The sequence below is a fragment of the Nicotiana tomentosiformis genome, chromosome 11 (genome assembly GCF_000390325.3).
Source record: "Nicotiana tomentosiformis chromosome 11, ASM39032v3, whole genome shotgun sequence".
NCBI classification, from domain to species: domain Eukaryota; kingdom Viridiplantae; phylum Streptophyta; class Magnoliopsida; order Solanales; family Solanaceae; genus Nicotiana; species Nicotiana tomentosiformis.
Window position 1 is genome coordinate 25,433,061 of NC_090822.1, and position 19,138 is coordinate 25,452,198.

The following is a 19,138-nucleotide window of genomic DNA, read 5'->3' on the forward strand; positions in this document are numbered from 1 at the left end:
TCATTCCATTCTTCTTCTAGGTTCTGGCTCAAATCGAAGTTTTGCGTTATTCTCTTAAACTACGATTAATTGGGAGTTAAGAAATTGGAATATCATGTTGGTTAATTTTATACTTCTACAAGTATATTTGCTTGTTGAAAGAGCTATGCTTTTTAAGAAAAAACTGTTAACACATAAGTTTAATTTTCTTCTCTAGATTTTTTTTTTTTAATATATGTTCTTAATTTTCATGACTAACAACAGTGTAAGTATGAAATCAAGTGCAATTCTGTGATGTTTATTTGTATGAGTTTGGCAACTTTTGAAATTTATTTTTAGGATACTTTATTTATTTAATTCACGATTTTTTCTTTATAAAAAGTAAAAAAAGAAAGTACAATAATATAAAATAAAATCAATTTACTGCGTTTTAGAACACAATGGATAATATATATTATAGCAAGATAATAAGTAATTATTATATTATTGATTAAGATTATGTGCAAAACACATAAGTGGTTAACTATAGTTAAGTATTAATAATTGTAGTTAAATAAAGTGACAAGCGTTATTTGTTTGTTAGTTAAGTTTTTACCCTTTGATTCTTATAGACAATTTTTTTTACGTACGGATTTTTCCTTTAGATATTAACCTAATCTATGAAAATTTGGGGGAAAGTGCACATATAGCCATTCTCAGGTATGTTATTTAGATATTAGTCAATATTTATTTTGTCCTGAAATTTTAAACTTTAAATTCAGGATAATTCAGAATATTTTTATCCAGGAAATTTGAACCGAAAAAAAAAAAAAAAAAGAACGCAAATAAAGCCCTGTAAAGTGGCTATCTGTGTCATTTCTATGAAAATTTGGCCGGGCTGGGCGGATTGAGCCAATTGGGCCTAAAATTGCCAGCTTTAGTCAAAAATCAAAATACAATACGTGCCAAATTACAAAAGATTAAGAAATTAAATTAAATTAAAGAAAAATAATGTTTGTTATGATTTTCTCATCAAAATATATACAAAAAATTTAGCCTAATTTTAATCTCAAAACCCTTATAAGAATCTGATTCGCTTATACAGAGTTACAGACTAAAAAAAAAAGAAAAAAAGTAATACAGAATTCATTAAACTCCCACTCTATCGTCTACGACCTTTGCTCATATCTCCGCGACCTCGTCGGCGGCGATCTCTCTTTTCCGGCGAATTAAAAAAACGTAAGCTTCTTCTCTGTTATATATACATCCTGATTTTTCGTTTTTAAATTTGTAAAAATCTAATCTTCTTAATTCCTCTTTGTGAATTAGGTTTTACTGATATTGATTATGAATTATGAATTGGGTTTTAATTCACTGTGGCTGCTCCCACTGTATGAAGAAAAACATCTGTTTTAATCTGTGTTTTGATTGTTCTAATTAATTTTGTCGAACTATCGGATTCTATCAAAATAAGTAAAAAGAATTATGAATAACGCTACTAAGATGAGTTTTCATTTTTAAATAACTTTCTGCTAGGTTTTTTTTTTTTTTTTGGTGTTTTTCTTGTAGCGTTATAAAAGATGAGATTTTATTTTAATATTGGTATTTTTAGCTTTTTTCGCCTTTTGGGATGTTTTGGTTTGCTTTATTTGTTTGTTTTTACTTTTTGATTACAACAACAACAACATACCCATTAATATTACACACTGTGGGGCCTAAGAGGATAGTGTGTACGCAGAATTTACCTCTACCTTATGAGTATAGATAGGCTTTTTTTCTTTTTTGATTATTTCTTAAAATTTGTCTGCCCCCCCCCCCCCCCTTTTGTGTGTGTGTGTGCGCGCGCATATTTATTGATTCCAATTGGGATGAAAATGCTTTCAGGAATTTCAAATTGATCGATACAAAGTACACAACTATATAAAAGTAGTTTACTATGAATGTATGATGGATATATTGAAGTGGAATGGATAAAGAAGATTTATATAGCCTATCCCATCTAGTTTGGGATTGTGGGCATAGTGGATTGGTTGAATCAATCTTGGATGAAGCTAGAAGAAGCCTTGGTTCTTCTTCTCAGGATAAAAAGCGTACATTATCTTTGAGATTCCTTTGGACTTAATATAGCTGAGATTCAACTCGGAGTAAACAAAAGTAATATTTGTAATGGTCTCAACATTTGTTTTATTTATGTACTAAGGAGAATGTGGTAGGGCTATAATTGAAATATTATACCAGAACCTTCTGGTCTTCTTTGTTGGTTAACGTAATGTGCAAATCTGTGGGAAACAAATGTATCCTAAAGTATTTAATTAATTGGTTTTGCTACTATGGTGTCCAAACAATCCTTTGGCTTTTGGAATGATTAGATATGTCATTGTGTTGCTCTCTCTTTTCCTATAACATATGTTCCGGTGTTTGAGTCTGTGATAACCTTAAGCTTTTTGTTTTTCTGGTTCACTAAAATACGACCCAGTGATAAATTTTCTTATTGCTATTCTGTCTTTTTCTTCTTTCAATGTGATTTTATGCTTCTTTCTTTTCTATTTATGCTACTGTTCCAATTTCTTGCTAATTTCTGTAATAATGTGCTTAGTCTTTTGTGCAAAGCTTCTTCATTACTATTCTGGATGTGTTTGTTTCTTAGTCAGTTGGCTGAGCTGACTGGTGTATGGGCGATCTATTTATTCACATTTTCTAATCACTCTCTTTGGTTACAACAGATTGTAAATACAATGGGGAAGAAAAAAACAGATGAGGCTGGTTTTAGCGGGAAGGCTAAGGGAAGCAGCAAAGATGGCTCCAAGGAAGGGAAAAAGGAGAAGCTTTCTGTCTCTGCCATGCTTGCCAGCATGGACCAGAAGCCTGAGAAGCCCAACAAAGGATCTTCAGGCACTGGTGCTAGTAAGCCCAAGCCTAAAGCAGCTCCAAAAGCGTCAGCTTACACTGATGGTATCGACCTTCCTCCCTCTGATGACGAGGAGGATGAGCATCTCCCTGAAGAAGAGGAAGAACTTAGAAGGCATAGAAGGAATGAAACAGGTCCACTTGATACCTCCATAAGTCATAAAGAGCTGAAGAAACGCGAAAAGAAGGACGTGCTTGCTTTTCAGGCAGCTGAGGTGGCCAAAAAGGAGGCACTTAGAGATGATCATGATGCTTTTACTGTTGTTATCGGTAGCAGGGCGTCTGTTCTTGAAGGTGAGGATGACGCTGAAGCAAATGTCAAGGATATAACTATAGAGAATTTCTCTGTAGCAGCTCGTGGAAAAGAACTTTTAAAGAACACATCAGTTAAGATATCTCATGGGAAGAGATATGGTTTAGTTGGTCCCAATGGAAAGGGAAAGTCCACCCTACTAAAGCTCCTTGCTTGGAGGAAGATTCCAGTACCAAAAAACATTGATGTACTCTTGGTTGAACAAGAGATAGTTGGTGATGATAGGACAGCCCTTGAAGCTGTTGTTTCAGCTAACGAGGAACTCATCAAGCTCCGAGAAGAGGCTGAATCTTTACAGAATGCTGCTGCATCTGTTGGTGAGAATGAAGATGATGCTGATGGGGATGATGATGTTGGAGAAAAACTATCTGAACTGTACGAAAGGTTGCAGCTGATGGGATCAGATGCTGCTGAGGCCCAAGCATCGAAAATTCTTGCTGGACTGGGTTTCACTAAGGAAATGCAGGGTCGTGCTACCCGGTCTTTTAGTGGTGGTTGGAGGATGAGAATTTCTCTAGCACGGGCTCTTTTTGTTCAGCCTACTCTATTGCTGTTGGATGAACCCACTAATCATCTTGACCTTCGGGCTGTACTATGGTTAGAGGAGTACCTGTGCAGATGGAAGAAAACTCTGGTTGTTGTTTCACATGATCGAGACTTTTTGAACACTGTTTGCAATGAGATTATTCATCTCCATGACATGAAACTGCACTTCTATCGGGGTAACTTTGATGGTTTTGAAAGTGGATATGAACAACGTCGCAAAGAGATGAACAAGAAGTTTGAGATTTATGATAAGCAGTTAAAAGCTGCCAAGAGATCTGGAAATCGAGCACAACAGGAGAAGGTAAAAGACCGAGCCAAATTTGTAGCTGCCAAAGAATCAAAGAAAAAGGGCAAGGATAGGGTTGATGAAGATGAAACTCCACCTGAAGCCCCTCAGAAGTGGAGGGACTACACCGTTGAGTTCCACTTCCCCGAGCCTACTGAACTGACGCCTCCACTTCTTCAGCTAATTGAGGTCAGCTTCAGTTACCCAAATCGACCAGACTTTAGGCTCTCTGATGTTGACGTTGGAATTGATATGGGGACCCGAGTCGCTATAGTTGGGCCCAATGGAGCAGGGAAATCGACCTTGCTCAACCTCCTTGCAGGTGATTTAGTTCCTTCAGAGGGTGAAGTCCGCAGGAGTCAAAAGTTGAGGATCGGACGGTACTCACAGCATTTTGTTGATCTTCTCACAATGGATGAAACACCAGTACAGTACCTTCTTCGTCTTCACCCAGAGCAGGAGGGACCTAGTAAGCAAGAAGCTGTTCGTGCAAAGCTGGGAAAATTTGGACTTCCCAGTCATAACCATCTAACCCCCATTTTAAAGCTGTCTGGAGGACAAAAAGCTAGAGTTGTGTTCACCTCTATTTCCATGTCGAAGCCTCACATCTTGCTATTAGATGAGCCAACAAACCATTTGGATATGCAGAGTATTGATGCTTTGGCAGATGCACTTGATGAATTCACAGGTGGAGTTGTGTTAGTCAGTCACGACTCTAGGCTCATATCGAGGGTTTGTGACGATGAAGAAAGAAGTGAAATTTGGGTAGTTGAGAATGGAACTGTTGAAAAGTTCCCTGGTACATTTGATGAGTACAAGGAAGAACTTGTAAGGGAAATCAGGGAAGAGGTTGATGATTGATGTTGCAACCCGTTTATTCTGTTGTTATATCTTGAGTTCTTGGTTCATTTTTTTGGAACCTTTTCTTTTCGACTTCATATTGAGGGAGTGTAATCTTCTGTTGCGGATATAGAAGAACGTAGTGGCTAAGTTATATGTACTGTCATATTCTATCTATTTCTTGTTATGGCTTGCCTCACAGGCAATAATGTCAGGAACATTGATTTTTGCTTCTTATTCAATCTGTTTTTCCTTTCGTCTGTCAGATTTGCCTCAATTTGCATCTTCAACTTGCATCAACACGTATGCTGTTTTGTTTCTATGGATCCGAGGACAGGTTTTATAATCTCACTTTCTAGTTTTGTAACATGAATGATATGATACTGGATTACTGGAATATGAACATATGATGTTTGTTTGTGCCTACTGTTTTCCTAAAATCTGCAATTTAAGATTTCCGTACTCCATTTTTTTTTATAAGGTAAAGGTTTCATTAGATAAAGTACCAAGATGGTACACAAAAGTTCATGAAAGAAGGCTGGAATAGTCAGTTACAATAACTTTCCAAGCATCTCAATAAAGTCCAAATATTGATCTACATTCTCCAAAATAGTACTCTTACACCAGAAATACAAATTATGTAGATATTTGTTCTTAATCCTAGAGATATGTCTTCTTTGTCCTTCAAAGCATCTCTTATTTCTTTCCAGTCCAAAAGATGCATAACGGAATAGTTCTCCAAAATTGCTGCTGTCCTTTAGCTATTCTTTGGCTCTGCCAGCTCTCAAACAAACTCCTAATACTGTGAGGCATTTACCCAGGACACTCGACAAATATTCACGATTAGATCCCAACACTGCCTTGAGATCTCACAATCAGAAATAAAGACATCAAGTAAGTTGGAACTCCATCTATTACACTATTAATAAGAGTGAGTCTGCCCCCAAATGACAGATACTGTTTCTCCCGTGAAACCAGCTTTTCTGCACATTTATTGAGAACTCCTTGCCAGATCCTCTAGTCATTCTTTGTTACTACTTGTTATCTATCGAAAACAGTCTATCTACCTTCTGCAAGGTAGGAGTAAGGTCTGCGTATACTCTATTCTCCCCAGACCCCATCTTGTGAGATTATGTTGGGTTTGTTATTGTTATTGTAAATGGCGGCCTAAATATACAGTGGGAGATTCTCCACTTTACATCCCATTATATCTGCAATTTCTTCAACACTTTGCTCTGCATTTATGTCGAATATACTACTTTTTCCTAAATTAACTTTCAAGCCAGTCACAACTTCAAAACTCAACAATACCCCTCTGCGATATAGAAACTGTTCATTTTCAGCTTCACACAAAAGTAAAGTATCATCCAGTGTTTTAAAAGGCGTGGGCGTAAGGCGAGGCATTTTACATATGCCTCAGCGAGGCGTAAGCCCCGAGGCACGGGGCGTAAGACCCATGAGTATTTAATTTTTAATATTTTATAAAATAATATAATTAGAGTAAATATTTATAAACATGTAAAATTGTATAAGAATTGAAGAAAACTATAATTATGTGAAATCATATATATATATATATATATATATGTGTGCTCCATCCCACAAAAAACTAGTCAAAACAATCTATTATACACTACTTACAAGCACAAGTATCTTGAGTCGAAAAGAATAAAGTTTTCTACATGAAGGAACTACAAGGATGATTAACCTGCAATTTGAACTTTGAACGTGCTGCTATGAAAGAGAATTGAGTTCTCTTTGTATTTGTAAAAAAAAATTGAATATTTGTTGCTTTTGGGAGATATTAGCAGACTAGCGGACAAGATAAAGAATTGGGAAATGCCATAAATTAGGGCTTCAATCAATAAAAAAGGTCTTGACTTTTAAGTTTAATACATTTCAGTTCCTTTCTAAACTTTTGAGTAATTACAAGCTGACTTTTGAGAATTTAGGTATTATATGAAGAACTAATTCAACAAATTTTGTAAAAACTGATAGAATTTTCTTGTTGTTCGTCTGACAGTGCCAAATAACAACTATCAAAGGGAACATTTTTCACTGGCAAAACTTTGGTACATTTTGATTCCTTTGGGACGTTATGACTTTGTCGTCTGTATCAAGGATCACTTCTGTTTCCGTTCAAAAACACCCAAAATTGTCTTGTAAAATTCTATCATTAACATTATTCTAATCAACATTCACAAATTTCAAGATTTGGGTAGCTTCAAAACCACAACAAGAGTAGGAAATGGAGGAAAAAAATACAGAAAACAAGTTACGTCTTGAAAGTAAACAAGTACATAGAAACTTTACAGTTATGAGGCCCTTAGCTTTCCCTTCAGTCTTGAACAACAGACTCTTGATATCATATCGAGCCAACTCATCATGTCCACTAAGAATGTGAAATAGGCATTCCTCCAAGAAGGGTTGACAATTAAACAGCCCAAGATTCCCCAAAATGCAAGAAAGAAACCAAACACCATTGATATATAAAACTCCCGAGATGGAAACTCCGCATCCTCACCATGTTCTTGAGGATTCATGTTGCTGCTATGATCAATATGGGGACTAGGAGGAGCATATCCGGGACATTCTTGAAGAGGAGGACCGCAGAGTTGAGCGTTACCACTGTAGGATGATGTCTCAAAAGTTTGGAGTTGAGTGCTTGATGGAATTCTCCCTGATAAGTGATTGTTTGACAAGTCCAACACACCAATAAAAGTCAAGTTAGCAAGGCCCTTAGGTATCATTCCAGAAAGCTGGTTTCTTGACATGTCAAGTGACTCCAACATCTTCATTTGACCTATTCCTTCAATGATACTTCCATTCAGATCATTTCTTGAAAGGTTCAAAGATTTCAATCCTCTCATTTCAGCTATTTCTTTAGGGATACCTCCAACCAATTTGTTACTTGAAAGATCAATAGTCTTCAGATATATTAAAGGATTCTTGTACTCAGCCTCCTGGTTTTTCCATTGAACCAATAAATTGCTTAGGTACGAGTAATGTCGAGGATATTTGCCATAGAAACCTCGAACTTCAAATTCCATTGGCTCACCCAAACCATTTTCTTGATGCAGTAAGGTAAAATTATTGAAGCATTGTGGAATTTTCCCAGATAATCCATTTGTTGAAAGGTCCAGTATCTGAAGAAACTGAAGCTGACAAATGATCGATGGAATGCTACGATAGAATTTGTTGAACCGCAGGCTTAGAATGCGCAAGTTGAGTAGGTCAGTCCCTATCCATGCTGGGATTCTTCCTGTCAGCTTATTCCCTCCAAGATCCAAGATTTGCAACAACTGACATTGTGAAAAAGAAGGCAACATTCCATTAAAACTGTTCTGGCGCATGTATATTGCCTTTAAATTTGTCAAGGAGCCTAATGACTGTGGAAGTTTTCCAGAGAAATTGTTATAGGCTAGATTAAGAACAGCTAGATTAGTCACATTCATCCAACAATCAGGAAGCTCTCCTGAGAATTGATTGTGTGATAGGTCAAGGGAAGTGGCTGCTGTTTTACTTTTACAAATGGAAGAGATGGATCCGAAAAACTGATTTTTGTGCAGGTAAAATATTTGCACATTGGTAGGAACTAATGGCAAAGGTCCTGAAAAGTTGTTAGAGCTTAAATCTATAACCATGTAATCATATGTATTCTCTATTAAGTCAGACACTCTTCCACTGATTTGGTTGTTGGAGAGATTCAAAATCTTTAGATCGGGAGGTAAACCTGAAAACCAACTTGGAAGCGTGTCTGAAATATTTGCAAGAGAGATATCAAGAACAGTATAGTTGTTTTGACTTTGAAGCCACTTGGGGAAAGAAGGTCCCAAATTGCAAGATGGAAGGTTTATAACTTGAAGCTGAAAAGGAGGAAGCCAATCGAAGCTCGTCTTCAAAGCCAACGAATTGAACGATAAGTCCAAATCCACTAAACTGGAGAGGTTTGAAAGGTGGGACTCAGTGATTGTACCCTTCAGGACATTGTAAGAGGCATCAAAACTTTCCAAGTTTGATAGTTGTCCCATACTTTCTGGTAATCCTTCCAGTCTATTGGACGAGACGTCCAAAATTCTAAGCTGTGATAGTTTTCCAATACCTTGTGGTATCCTCCCTTGAAATTGATTAGATCCAAGATGCAACTCTCTCAATGATGGAAACAATGCTAAATCTGGTAATGGCCCTCTCATTTGGTTATCAGACAAGTCTAGATACTCAAGGCTCGAAACTTGTCCAAATCTTTCCATGAAAAAACCATTCAGCACATTTTTCTGCAGGTATAATCTCTTTAAGGCTGAAAATCTTGTGACATTAACCAATGAACCAAACATTGAGTTGTCGTTCAACCCCAAAACCTCAAGTGTTTTCCTACTGCCTGATAACCTGAGAAACAACTCAGGAAGCCATTGGTATGTTCGAGTGTTAGACATGTCCAGATAACGTAAACGTGTCAAATTGCCAAAAGAACTTGGAATCCCACCTTTAAGATTAAGCTCATTTGCAAGATTAAGATGTTCAAGATACATCAAGTTCCCAAATCGATCATCAATTTGACCGTCGAGCTGATTATTGGAGAGGTCTATGCTAGTTAAGCTTGTGCTAAAATTGAATAACCAGCTATATTTAGCTGAAGAAGAAAACTCATTACAACATAAATGAAGAACAGAAAGAGAGATCAAAGAAGAATTGGCTATTTCAGCTGGAGATGGAACTAATTTAGAGAGTCCACAAAGACTCAAGTCAAGTTCTTTCAATAAAGGGAGCTTAGTTATCTCTTGAAACCAATTCTTTACTTGGAAGTCACTACCACCTAGACTCAATAACTCTAGAGAAGAGAGATGAGAAAGCCATCTAAGGTCCTTTACTATAAGATTATTATATCCAAGATCAAGAATCCTCAATGAAGTTAGATTCTTGAACTGTGTAGGAATTAAACCAGAAAAAAAGGAAGATGAGAGGTTCAAATACTCTAGTCTCTTAAAGGAGCATATGAATCTTGGTATTTCACTTCTTTCAAATTCATTCACGCTAAGGTCCAAGAAATTCAAATACTCCAACTCAAGTAGAGAGGGACTAAGTTTACCTGTCAATCTTGGAGCAAAACAAGCACTAGCAGAACAAGAAAAGGCATTGTGAAGATCAAGAACAATTACATGACCAGTTCTTTTGTCACATTCAATACCTTTCCATTTGCAGCATTCTTTTTTATCTTCTTCATCACCCCATGTTGATAATTGACCAAAATAATCATTAAGGCCTCTTTTGAACTCAAGAAGAGCATCTCTCTCCTTTTCTATACACAGAGTCAATCCAAAAGCTGCTTGTAGGAGCAGTAAAGACAAAGTAACAAGGAAATGAGCTGAACTTGGATATTCCCTTTTGCCCATTGTTCAAGAAGCAACTAAATGTTAGTATGTGTTTTTTTTAAATCTTTAGCTTATATATATATATATATATATATATATATATATATATATATTTCCTAGACAAGTTTCAAGAATGTGCTAGGAAATGTATGGATATGTCTTAGTAGGAAATTTAATGCTCGACTATCCAAGTAGTAAGTTGTCTTCAAACCCAATTTGAAGATTAGAAAAGGACTCGTGAGGAATAAATTATACTTCAGATTTTATTAAATATTTCACATAAGAAACAAGTGGCCCCACCTTGAGAAATGATTGATTACATCTTATTTTCTCCCACTTTGACTAGTAAGCATAAGCAAGTAGGAGTACTGGAGATTGAGTCAAAGAAGACGGGCTAGTTGAGTTTTGTACCAAAATATACTATAATAAGAAAAGGAAAATGAGAGAGGCAGTGGAATTGGAACCATTTGGAAGATACTAAATGAATCAACGATAAAAGACAAAAGAATTAAAACAAATAATGAACATCATTCCATTAATTGGACCAAGAACATAATAACAGTTCACTTCTTCCAACCAATCCCTAACACGGCCAAAAGAAAAAACAAAAGTTGGAAAAACCATTTGCTAATCAACTCAAAATAAGCACACTGATTTGGAGGATTGGTTTACAAGGTGACTTAGAGCATCAGCCAATAAACAACACTAAAATCAGCAACAACAAAAGGGGCACAGGCAACGTAGAAGCATTTTTCTGACTTATTACGCGTTTGGTAAATATCAAAAATGCTTATAACTCAAGTGTTTATAAGCTAAAATAAGTCATAAGTTATAAGTTGATCATCCTGACTTTTCAATATACAGTCAAACATCTCTATAACAGCCTCGTTTGTTCCGAATATATTTGGATGTTATATCGAAGTGTTGTTATATAAAACATATATTATAACATAATATGAAAGTTGGTTCCGGAAAAGTTTGATTTTTATAGTGAAGTGTTGTTATATAGGTATGTTGTTATAGAGATGTCTGACTGTATAAGCATTTTTAGTTTGACCAAATTTTTTACTATTTTATCCATATTATTATTATATAATTCTGAAATTCATTTATCTTGATAAAACTTGAACTCTATTCTTCACTTTCACTCTGTCATCCTTTCCCGGGCTTATTTCCCATAAATATTGTTCACCATCATGAACAACAAAAAGCTCTTTACCGTGAACTAAATCAATCAAATTAATTTGAGTTAGAAAAATTCTATTTTCTGTAAATCGACTTTCTTCATCTCTTTGAAAATGTAGCTGTTTTGCATCATTCAAAATTCTATTGTGAAATATGAACTAAATTATCTATTTTTAATTGCATTGTGTTGGTAATGAAAAATGACGATGTAATAATGATCTTCTTATTGTACTTTAGCTCATTATTGCTAAAATAATATTTACTTACAAAATATTAATTTAATCTAATCAATTTTGAATTAAAGTAAATCCATAAGTTAATTTACTTCAATCACTTTAGAATTTTAAATCTTGTATAAGTATATATTTATAAGTGTAAACAGTTTAAGGGGCATTTAAGTCATTACATCACAAGAAAATACTTATAAGCACTTATTTACCAAATACTTTAACTGATTATTATCAGTTTTAACACATAAATTGTCACGACCCAAAATCTCACCACAGGCATCGTGATGGCACTTAGTCTCTAAGACTAGGTAAGCCGATTTCAATTACCTTTTGAAGCCAATTTTTTTTTTTTTTAATAAATAATCAAAACTGACAGCGGAAAAAATATGAATATACAACCTCCCAAGACTGGTAGTACTGAGTCACAAACTCTAACTGAATACATGAAATGATCACGAGGACCGAATATACAATACTCTTTGATTACAAGTTAACAGTACAATGAAATGAAAAGACTCCAAGGGACTGCGACGACCCAGCAGCTCTACCTTGAATCCTTACGATCCCGCTTTAACTCCGCTCAAGTCCGTTATCTTCAATACCTTGCTCTGCACAAAATGTGCAGAAGTGTAGTATGAGTACGCCATGGTCGGTACCCAGTAAGTATCAAGACTAACTTCAATGGAGTAGAGACGAGGTACAGTCAAGATACTCACTGGCCTAATAATATGTGCAATATAATATACAAAATAATAGAAAATAAATAATAATAAGGGCAGGATAAAGCAACCAGTTATTTGCACAACAGACAACAAGAATACAATTAATATCACTCAACAATTAATAAACACAATTACACCCAATTAAAGGAAGTCTTTCAAATAAATGTCTTTCACATATAATTCTTCTAGATAACTCTCTTTTAAATATAATTTTCTGAAATAATTATTTTTCAAATATAATTCTTTCAATAAATCTTTTCAAATATAATTTCCTCGAATAAATATCCTTCAAATACAATTCTTTCATATAATACTTTCTAAGTAAAAATCCTTCCAAATAAATATTTTGAATATAATTCTTTCAATTAAAAAGTCACCATAATCATAAAAATACGGGTCCCGGCCCATTTTCATATTTTTCGTAAACACGGATCTCAGTCCAATTTCATATTTCCACGGCACCTCGTGCCCATAATTAAATCATAATATTTCCCCGGCACCTCGTGCCCTCATTTCATCTCACAACTGCACGGACAATTCGCGTGCCAAATATCATTACCACTTCATCACAGCACCTCGTGCCCACATTTCATCTCACAACTGCACGGACAATTCGCGTGCCAAATATCATTACCACTTCATCACAGCACCTCGTGCCCACATTTCATATCACAACTGCACGGACAATTCACGTGCCAAATATCATCATTATTTACTCATGGCAACTCGTGCTCACATTTTACTTTCTAATCCGCCTGGCAATAGCAATAGGTTCTCAATTTCAACATAACACAGATTGTTATCAATTTACTATCAACAAGATCAATTGCACAAGGCATAAAAATAAACACAAGAAAAATCACAACATTACATAAAAAACATCAACACCACAACCCCACATCATCACATATCGTCCCTGACAATAGCCACCCTTATCGTTCCTATTGCCACCCTTATCACTCCTATAGCCACCCTTATCGCTCCACCCAGACAATATCAATAGCCACCCTTATCGCTCCTATAGCCACCCTTATCGCTCCGCCCAGACAATATTCCAACAAAATACAACAACAGTGAAATGCCACACTTATAACCACATAATATCAACGGTGAAATGCCACCCTTATCTCCTCAAAATAACAACTCACACAACACAACAATTTACACGGGAAATTATTACAACAACATAACAAAATCAGTTCATATTACAATTTGTCCAATGGCCACAACTAAATTCCAAAGCTACAACCAAGTCAATTAATTTCACAACAAATAGCCAAAAGCTCCACACAATGTGTACAACACCCAAAAATAATCAATAGAGATAGAAAGTACTCAACATAAAGCGAAGTCTTCATTAAATTCAAATTTTCAATAATTATATAAACACATCTTCTTAAGCTCATTTAATTAATTATTTGCAGAGGAAAAATCAATAATAAAATTAAATTCCAATAATTATCAAACCAACAAATTCAGGAATTACATAAATAATCAAGTAACAATCACATCAAATTGTCATATAACAACAAATTCAACAACAACAAGGATTTAGACACGAAAAATAGATGATTAAATATATACCAATAATTACCCAATTTACCACACAATATGCTCTAAACTTTAACTCAATAAAATTTACACATATAAGCCGAGTATATACTCGTCACCTCGCATATATGGCTTTTTCACATTTTACAAATGGCACATAAGACTCGATGCCTAAGGGGTAATTCCCCCACTCGAGGTTAAGCAAGACACTTACCTCGTTTTGCAACCAATTTCAAGATTCCAATAAACCTTTTCCTCGTGAATTCGTATCCGAAAGCTCCAAATCTAGTCACAAACAATTCAATATACTCAACACGAATCGTAGGAATTAATTCTGTATGAGAATACAAATTTTCCAACAAAATCCGAAATTTAACTCAAAAATCGCCCGTGAGACCCATGTCTCGGAATCCGACGAAACTCACAAATTTCGATAACCCATTCAATTACAAGTTCACCCATACCAATTTTATCAAATTCCGATATCGGATTGACCTTCAAATCTTCATTTTATATTTTTGGAAGATTTTACAAAAATCTGATTTTGCTTCCATAAATTCACGGATTCATGATGTAAATGAGTATGGAATCATGAAATATATTCAATATAGGATAAGGAATACTTACCCCAATGTTTACCCGTAAAAATCGCCCAAACCGAGCTCCCCAACTATTTTTATGTCAAAAATGGCCAAAAAACCCGTTTATAGAGCCTCTGGTATTTTCGAGCGTCACAGGTAGCGTGGAGCGCTACCTGTGGCGCTATTTCCAGTACCCTTAAATATCCCAGTGCCAGGGCTAGCGCCCCACGCTACCCTGGGTGCTCGCGGCGACGGAAAATCTCTTCCGATACAGAAATGGGCATAACTCTCTCATACGATGTCCGAATTCTACGATTCTTTTTGCTATGGCTCCAAAATTTCAATACGGATCTAATGATTCAATAAAAACTGAATTTGAAACTCATTTTCATAATGGGATACCACGTATTCTTGAATAATCGATGTCGAAATATAACAAATCCAGTCCGATTGACCTCAAATTTCGCATACAAGTCATAATACATCATATGAAGCTATTCGATACTTCAAATAGTAGAGAGGAGAGTAATTACTCAAAACGACAAGACGGATCATTACATTCTCCCCCACTTAAACATACGTTCGTCCTCGAACGTACCAAGAGTTGTTTTCCAAGCCATGAATTCACTATTACATCTTACCACGCACATACCCGGGGTGATCCCACGTCACCCTATTCAACATAAGCCCGATAACACCATCTCAATTGAGATTATTCCTTTTACCCATATTTGTAAACTTTAAGACCAAATTTCTTACACTCCAAACATTTTCTAAAGTCTGATTTTCACATCAACGCACGGTATTAGTCTCAACTGGATATAACAACTCTTGCCTATTCACACATCAACTTTCTTAAGAGTGCTTAAGTGCTTCGAAATTTTCTGAGGTGTTACATTCTCTCCCACTTAAGATTCTTCACCCTTGAATGAGAAGTAGAGTCCGCCCTCAAACATAAAACATAACTTATCTCTTCTTTCGCACGTCTCAATCCCCCAAATTTTACTATCTCCCAAATTTTTCAGAAATTTCGGCAGAGTCTCCCCTGTAATTGGGCCTATCCACCTGCCAGAGTAATACCAAAACAACTCCTAACAGCACCTCCACAACCTAACAAAACAACACAAGGTATATATCCATAACACTAATCTCAGCATTACAAGCATTGCATTAACATAATGATATCAGGACATGAAGCACATCATATGTATGCTCCTTACCACATCTCTGGTCTTAAAAGTTGTTCATAATTAATTCCAGCATCATCAATTAATCTCATATTAACCAACACCTCGTTTCGAATTTTTACAATACTGACAACAGAATGTGAGGCATGAAGACCTCATAACTATTTACCCGACTTAACGAGTCACATTTAACGCCACTTGGGCACTCACCTCGTAGGCTAAAGCTCAATTATTACAGCATAATTATGGCACAGAAACACATAAAAGAATTATCACATAAGCCTATCAGGCATAACTCCATATTAGTACCATAGTACAAATTTAACTTCACAAAGGGAGAATTTAAACTCATAAAATTTCACCACAAGGACCTCGTCCTTATACAACTTCCATCATGACTCGTAGCCCAGTTTAAATATTTTACATCATAAAAAAAATGCGAGGATCTCGTCCTCTACTCTGAATCACAAGTACTTTGCACATTGTGCCAACTGAATTTTTCAATTTCCTTTCTTTCTTCTTTTCAATATATTTTGTAAATAGTTTTCACAACACATAATGAACCCCTCATTCCAATAAGGCATAAAATTCATAAAATTGAAATCAATTATTCCGAAATCACATCAAAACCCACTGTGGTGAGTAATAAAAAGTCACGTTTGGACTCATATCCCACAATAATGTGCAAAACAAAATTGATACACGCAGGCTAACACCATAAAATCTCCCAACAAGGATAAACACATAAGTGGTTCACAAAATTACGATGGTCGCCCATAAGTGGAGCATACTAGGAGGACTCGTCTCGATATTTAGAACCGAATCGAATTAAGGAGAATTATCCTTTTATGACAAATAGGGATCGTACCTGTAACAATACCATCTAGTGTATCGACCTCAGCCAAATTATTGCAATTATAACAACAGGTCGGGCCTCCACCTCTTAGGCGCCCTCTACCCGCCTGTCCTCCACCTCTAAATGGCTGTGTACGTGGGGTAGTAACTGCATTGGGGGCCATAACCTGAGTGTTCTGATGAAATCCACCCCTCCCAAGTCTGGGACAATCTCTCATAATGTGCCTAGTATCACCACACTCATAACAACCCCTCTGAGGTCGCGGCTGCTCGTACTGAATCTGTGCCGGATAAATGGAATAACCACTGTAAGAATCTCGTGTCGGTGGTGCACTATAAACTGGAGCACCCCGAGTAATCTGATGTGCAGACTGAGCTGACCGGCTGCTCGAGCCTCCGCTATAATGGGTTCTAGCTGAAGAGTAAAATCCACTGAACCCTCCAGATCTTCGAGACCTTTTGGCCTCCTTAGACTCCTTTTCCTCGCCTAAAACACCCTCAATCTTCCTTGCAATCTCCACTACTTGTTGAAATGGAGGATCAGTTTGCAACTCTCAAGCCATACATATTTTAATATCATATTCGAGCCCATCAATGAATCTACGAGCCCGCTCTCTGATTGTAGGAACCAAGATAGGTGCATGACGGGCTAACTCACTGAACCTGATAGCATATTCTGACACTGCTATAGTGCCCTGATGCAACCGTTCAAACTCTGCGCGCCACGCATCTCTGAGAGTCTGGGGAGCAAACTCTTTCAAGAACATTTCCAAAAATTGAGCCCAAGTTGGTGGTGTGGCATCGGCTGGTCTACCTTCTTCATAGATTTGCCACCACCGATACGCTACGCCTGACAGTTGAAATGTAGTAAAGGCAACTTCGCTCACCTCCACAATACCCATGGTATGGAGAATACGGTGACAATTTTCTAGAAATTCTTGGGCATCCTCTGTAGTTGTGCCACTGAAAGTTGGTGGATCGTATTTCTTAAACCTTTCGAGTCTCCTTTGTTCTTCTTCTGATGCCTCGGGCATGACCTCATGCCGAATCGAAATAACAGGTTGTACCGGCACTACACCCGGAACCTGACCAACGTGAACCTGCTGCTCTGGAGTTATGATAGGAGTCTGAGCTACTCCCCCAATCCGCGGAATGTTTGGTGTAGCAGAGGTAAATTCTGCCTGAGTTAATGTACCAAACATACTCAGGAACTGTGCCAAAGTCCCCTGAAGTCCGGGGGTAACAACAGGTGTTTCTGGTACCTTCCCCCCAACCGGAGCTACTGGTGGCTCCCCAACTGTTGTTTTGATAGGTGCTCTAGTCGTAGCACGTGCCCTTCCTCGGCCTCTACCTCGGCCTCTACCTCGGCTCCAACCTCTTACAGCCCTAGCAGTATATGTGGATGCCTGCTCAGCTAACCCATCAGTACGTGACCTCATCATCTGTGAGAGAATGGAGATACAAAGGTTCAAATTCCAAATTCAACAAATTCCGCACGACAGGAATGAAAGAAATGGAAATTTTCTAACAGTTCTGTACCCTCTCGAAGATAAGTACAGACGTCTCCGTACCAATCCGCAAGACTCTACTAGACTCGTTAGTGACTCGTAGAACCTATGAACCTAGAGCTCTAATACCAACTTGTCACGACCCAAAGTCTCACCACAGGCATCGTGATGGCACCTAGTCTCTAAGACTAGGTAAGCCGATTTCAATTACCTTTTAAAGCCAAATTTTTTTTATTTTTTTTAATAAATAATCAAAACTGACAGCGAAAAAAATATGAATATACAACCTCCCAAGACTGGTAGTACTGAGTCACAAACTCTAACTGAATACATGGAATGATCACGAGGACCGAATATACAATACTGTTTGATTAAGTTAACAGTACAATGAAATGAAAAGACTCCAAGGGACTGAGACGACCTAGCAGCTCTACCTTGAATCCTTACGATCCCGCTTTAACTCCGCTCAAGTCCGTTATCTTCAATACCTGACTCTGCAGAAAATGTGCAGAAGTGTAGTATGAGTACGCCACGGTCTGTACCCAGTAAGTATCAAGACTAACATCAATGGAGTAGAGACGAGGTACAGTCAAGACACTCACTAGCCTAATAATCTGTGCAATATAATATACAAAATAATAGGAAGCAAATAATAATAAGGGCAAGATAAAGCAACCAGTTATTTACACAACAGACAATAAGAATACAATTAATATCACTCAACAATTAATAAACACAATTACACCCAATTAAAGAAAGTCTTTCAAATAAATGTCTTTCACATATAATTCTTCTAGATAACTCTCTTTTAAATATAATTTTCTGAAATAATTATTTTTCAAATATAATTCTTTCAATAAATCTTTTCAAATATAATTTTCTCGAATAAATATCCTTCAAATACAATTCTTTCATATAATGCTTTCTAAGTAAAAATCCTTCCAAATAAATATTTTGAATATAATTTTTTCAATTAAAAAGTCACCATAATCATAAAAATACGGGTCTCAGCCCATTTTCATATTTTTCGTAAATACAGGTCTCAGCCCATTTTCATATTTCCACGACACCTCGTGCCCATAATTAAATCATAATATTTC

General features: G+C 36.5%; 2 protein-coding genes across 2 annotated transcripts; one reads left to right on the top strand and one right to left on the bottom strand.

Moving 5' to 3' along the window:
• The first annotated feature begins 1,059 nt into the window (after positions 1–1,059).
• LOC104098889 (ABC transporter F family member 4-like) lies at positions 1,060–5,115 on the top strand. The gene is made up of 2 exons (XM_009605733.4): positions 1,060–1,197; positions 2,682–5,115. Exon 2 carries the CDS (start codon positions 2,694–2,696, stop codon positions 4,869–4,871), a length of 2,178 nt encoding a protein of 725 aa, XP_009604028.2. The 5' UTR covers positions 1,060–1,197; positions 2,682–2,693; the 3' UTR covers positions 4,872–5,115.
• A 1,890-nt stretch (positions 5,116–7,005) lies between these two features.
• On the bottom strand, positions 7,006–10,284 carry LOC104098890 (receptor-like protein EIX1). The gene has a single exon (XM_009605734.4). The coding sequence runs from the start codon at positions 10,238–10,240 to the stop codon at positions 7,166–7,168; it is 3,075 nt and encodes a 1,024-aa protein (XP_009604029.1). The 5' UTR covers positions 10,241–10,284; the 3' UTR covers positions 7,006–7,165.
• Between the last annotated feature and the right edge of the window lie 8,854 nt (positions 10,285–19,138).

What these genes read in the sequence shown, in the direction of transcription:
- LOC104098889 (XM_009605733.4), top strand. Translation starts at nt 2,694, where the DNA reads ATGGGGAAGAAAAAAACAGATGAGGCTGGTTTTAGCGGGAAGGCTAAG.
- LOC104098890 (XM_009605734.4), bottom strand. Translation starts at nt 10,240, where the DNA reads ATGGGCAAAAGGGAATATCCAAGTTCAGCTCATTTCCTTGTTACTTTG.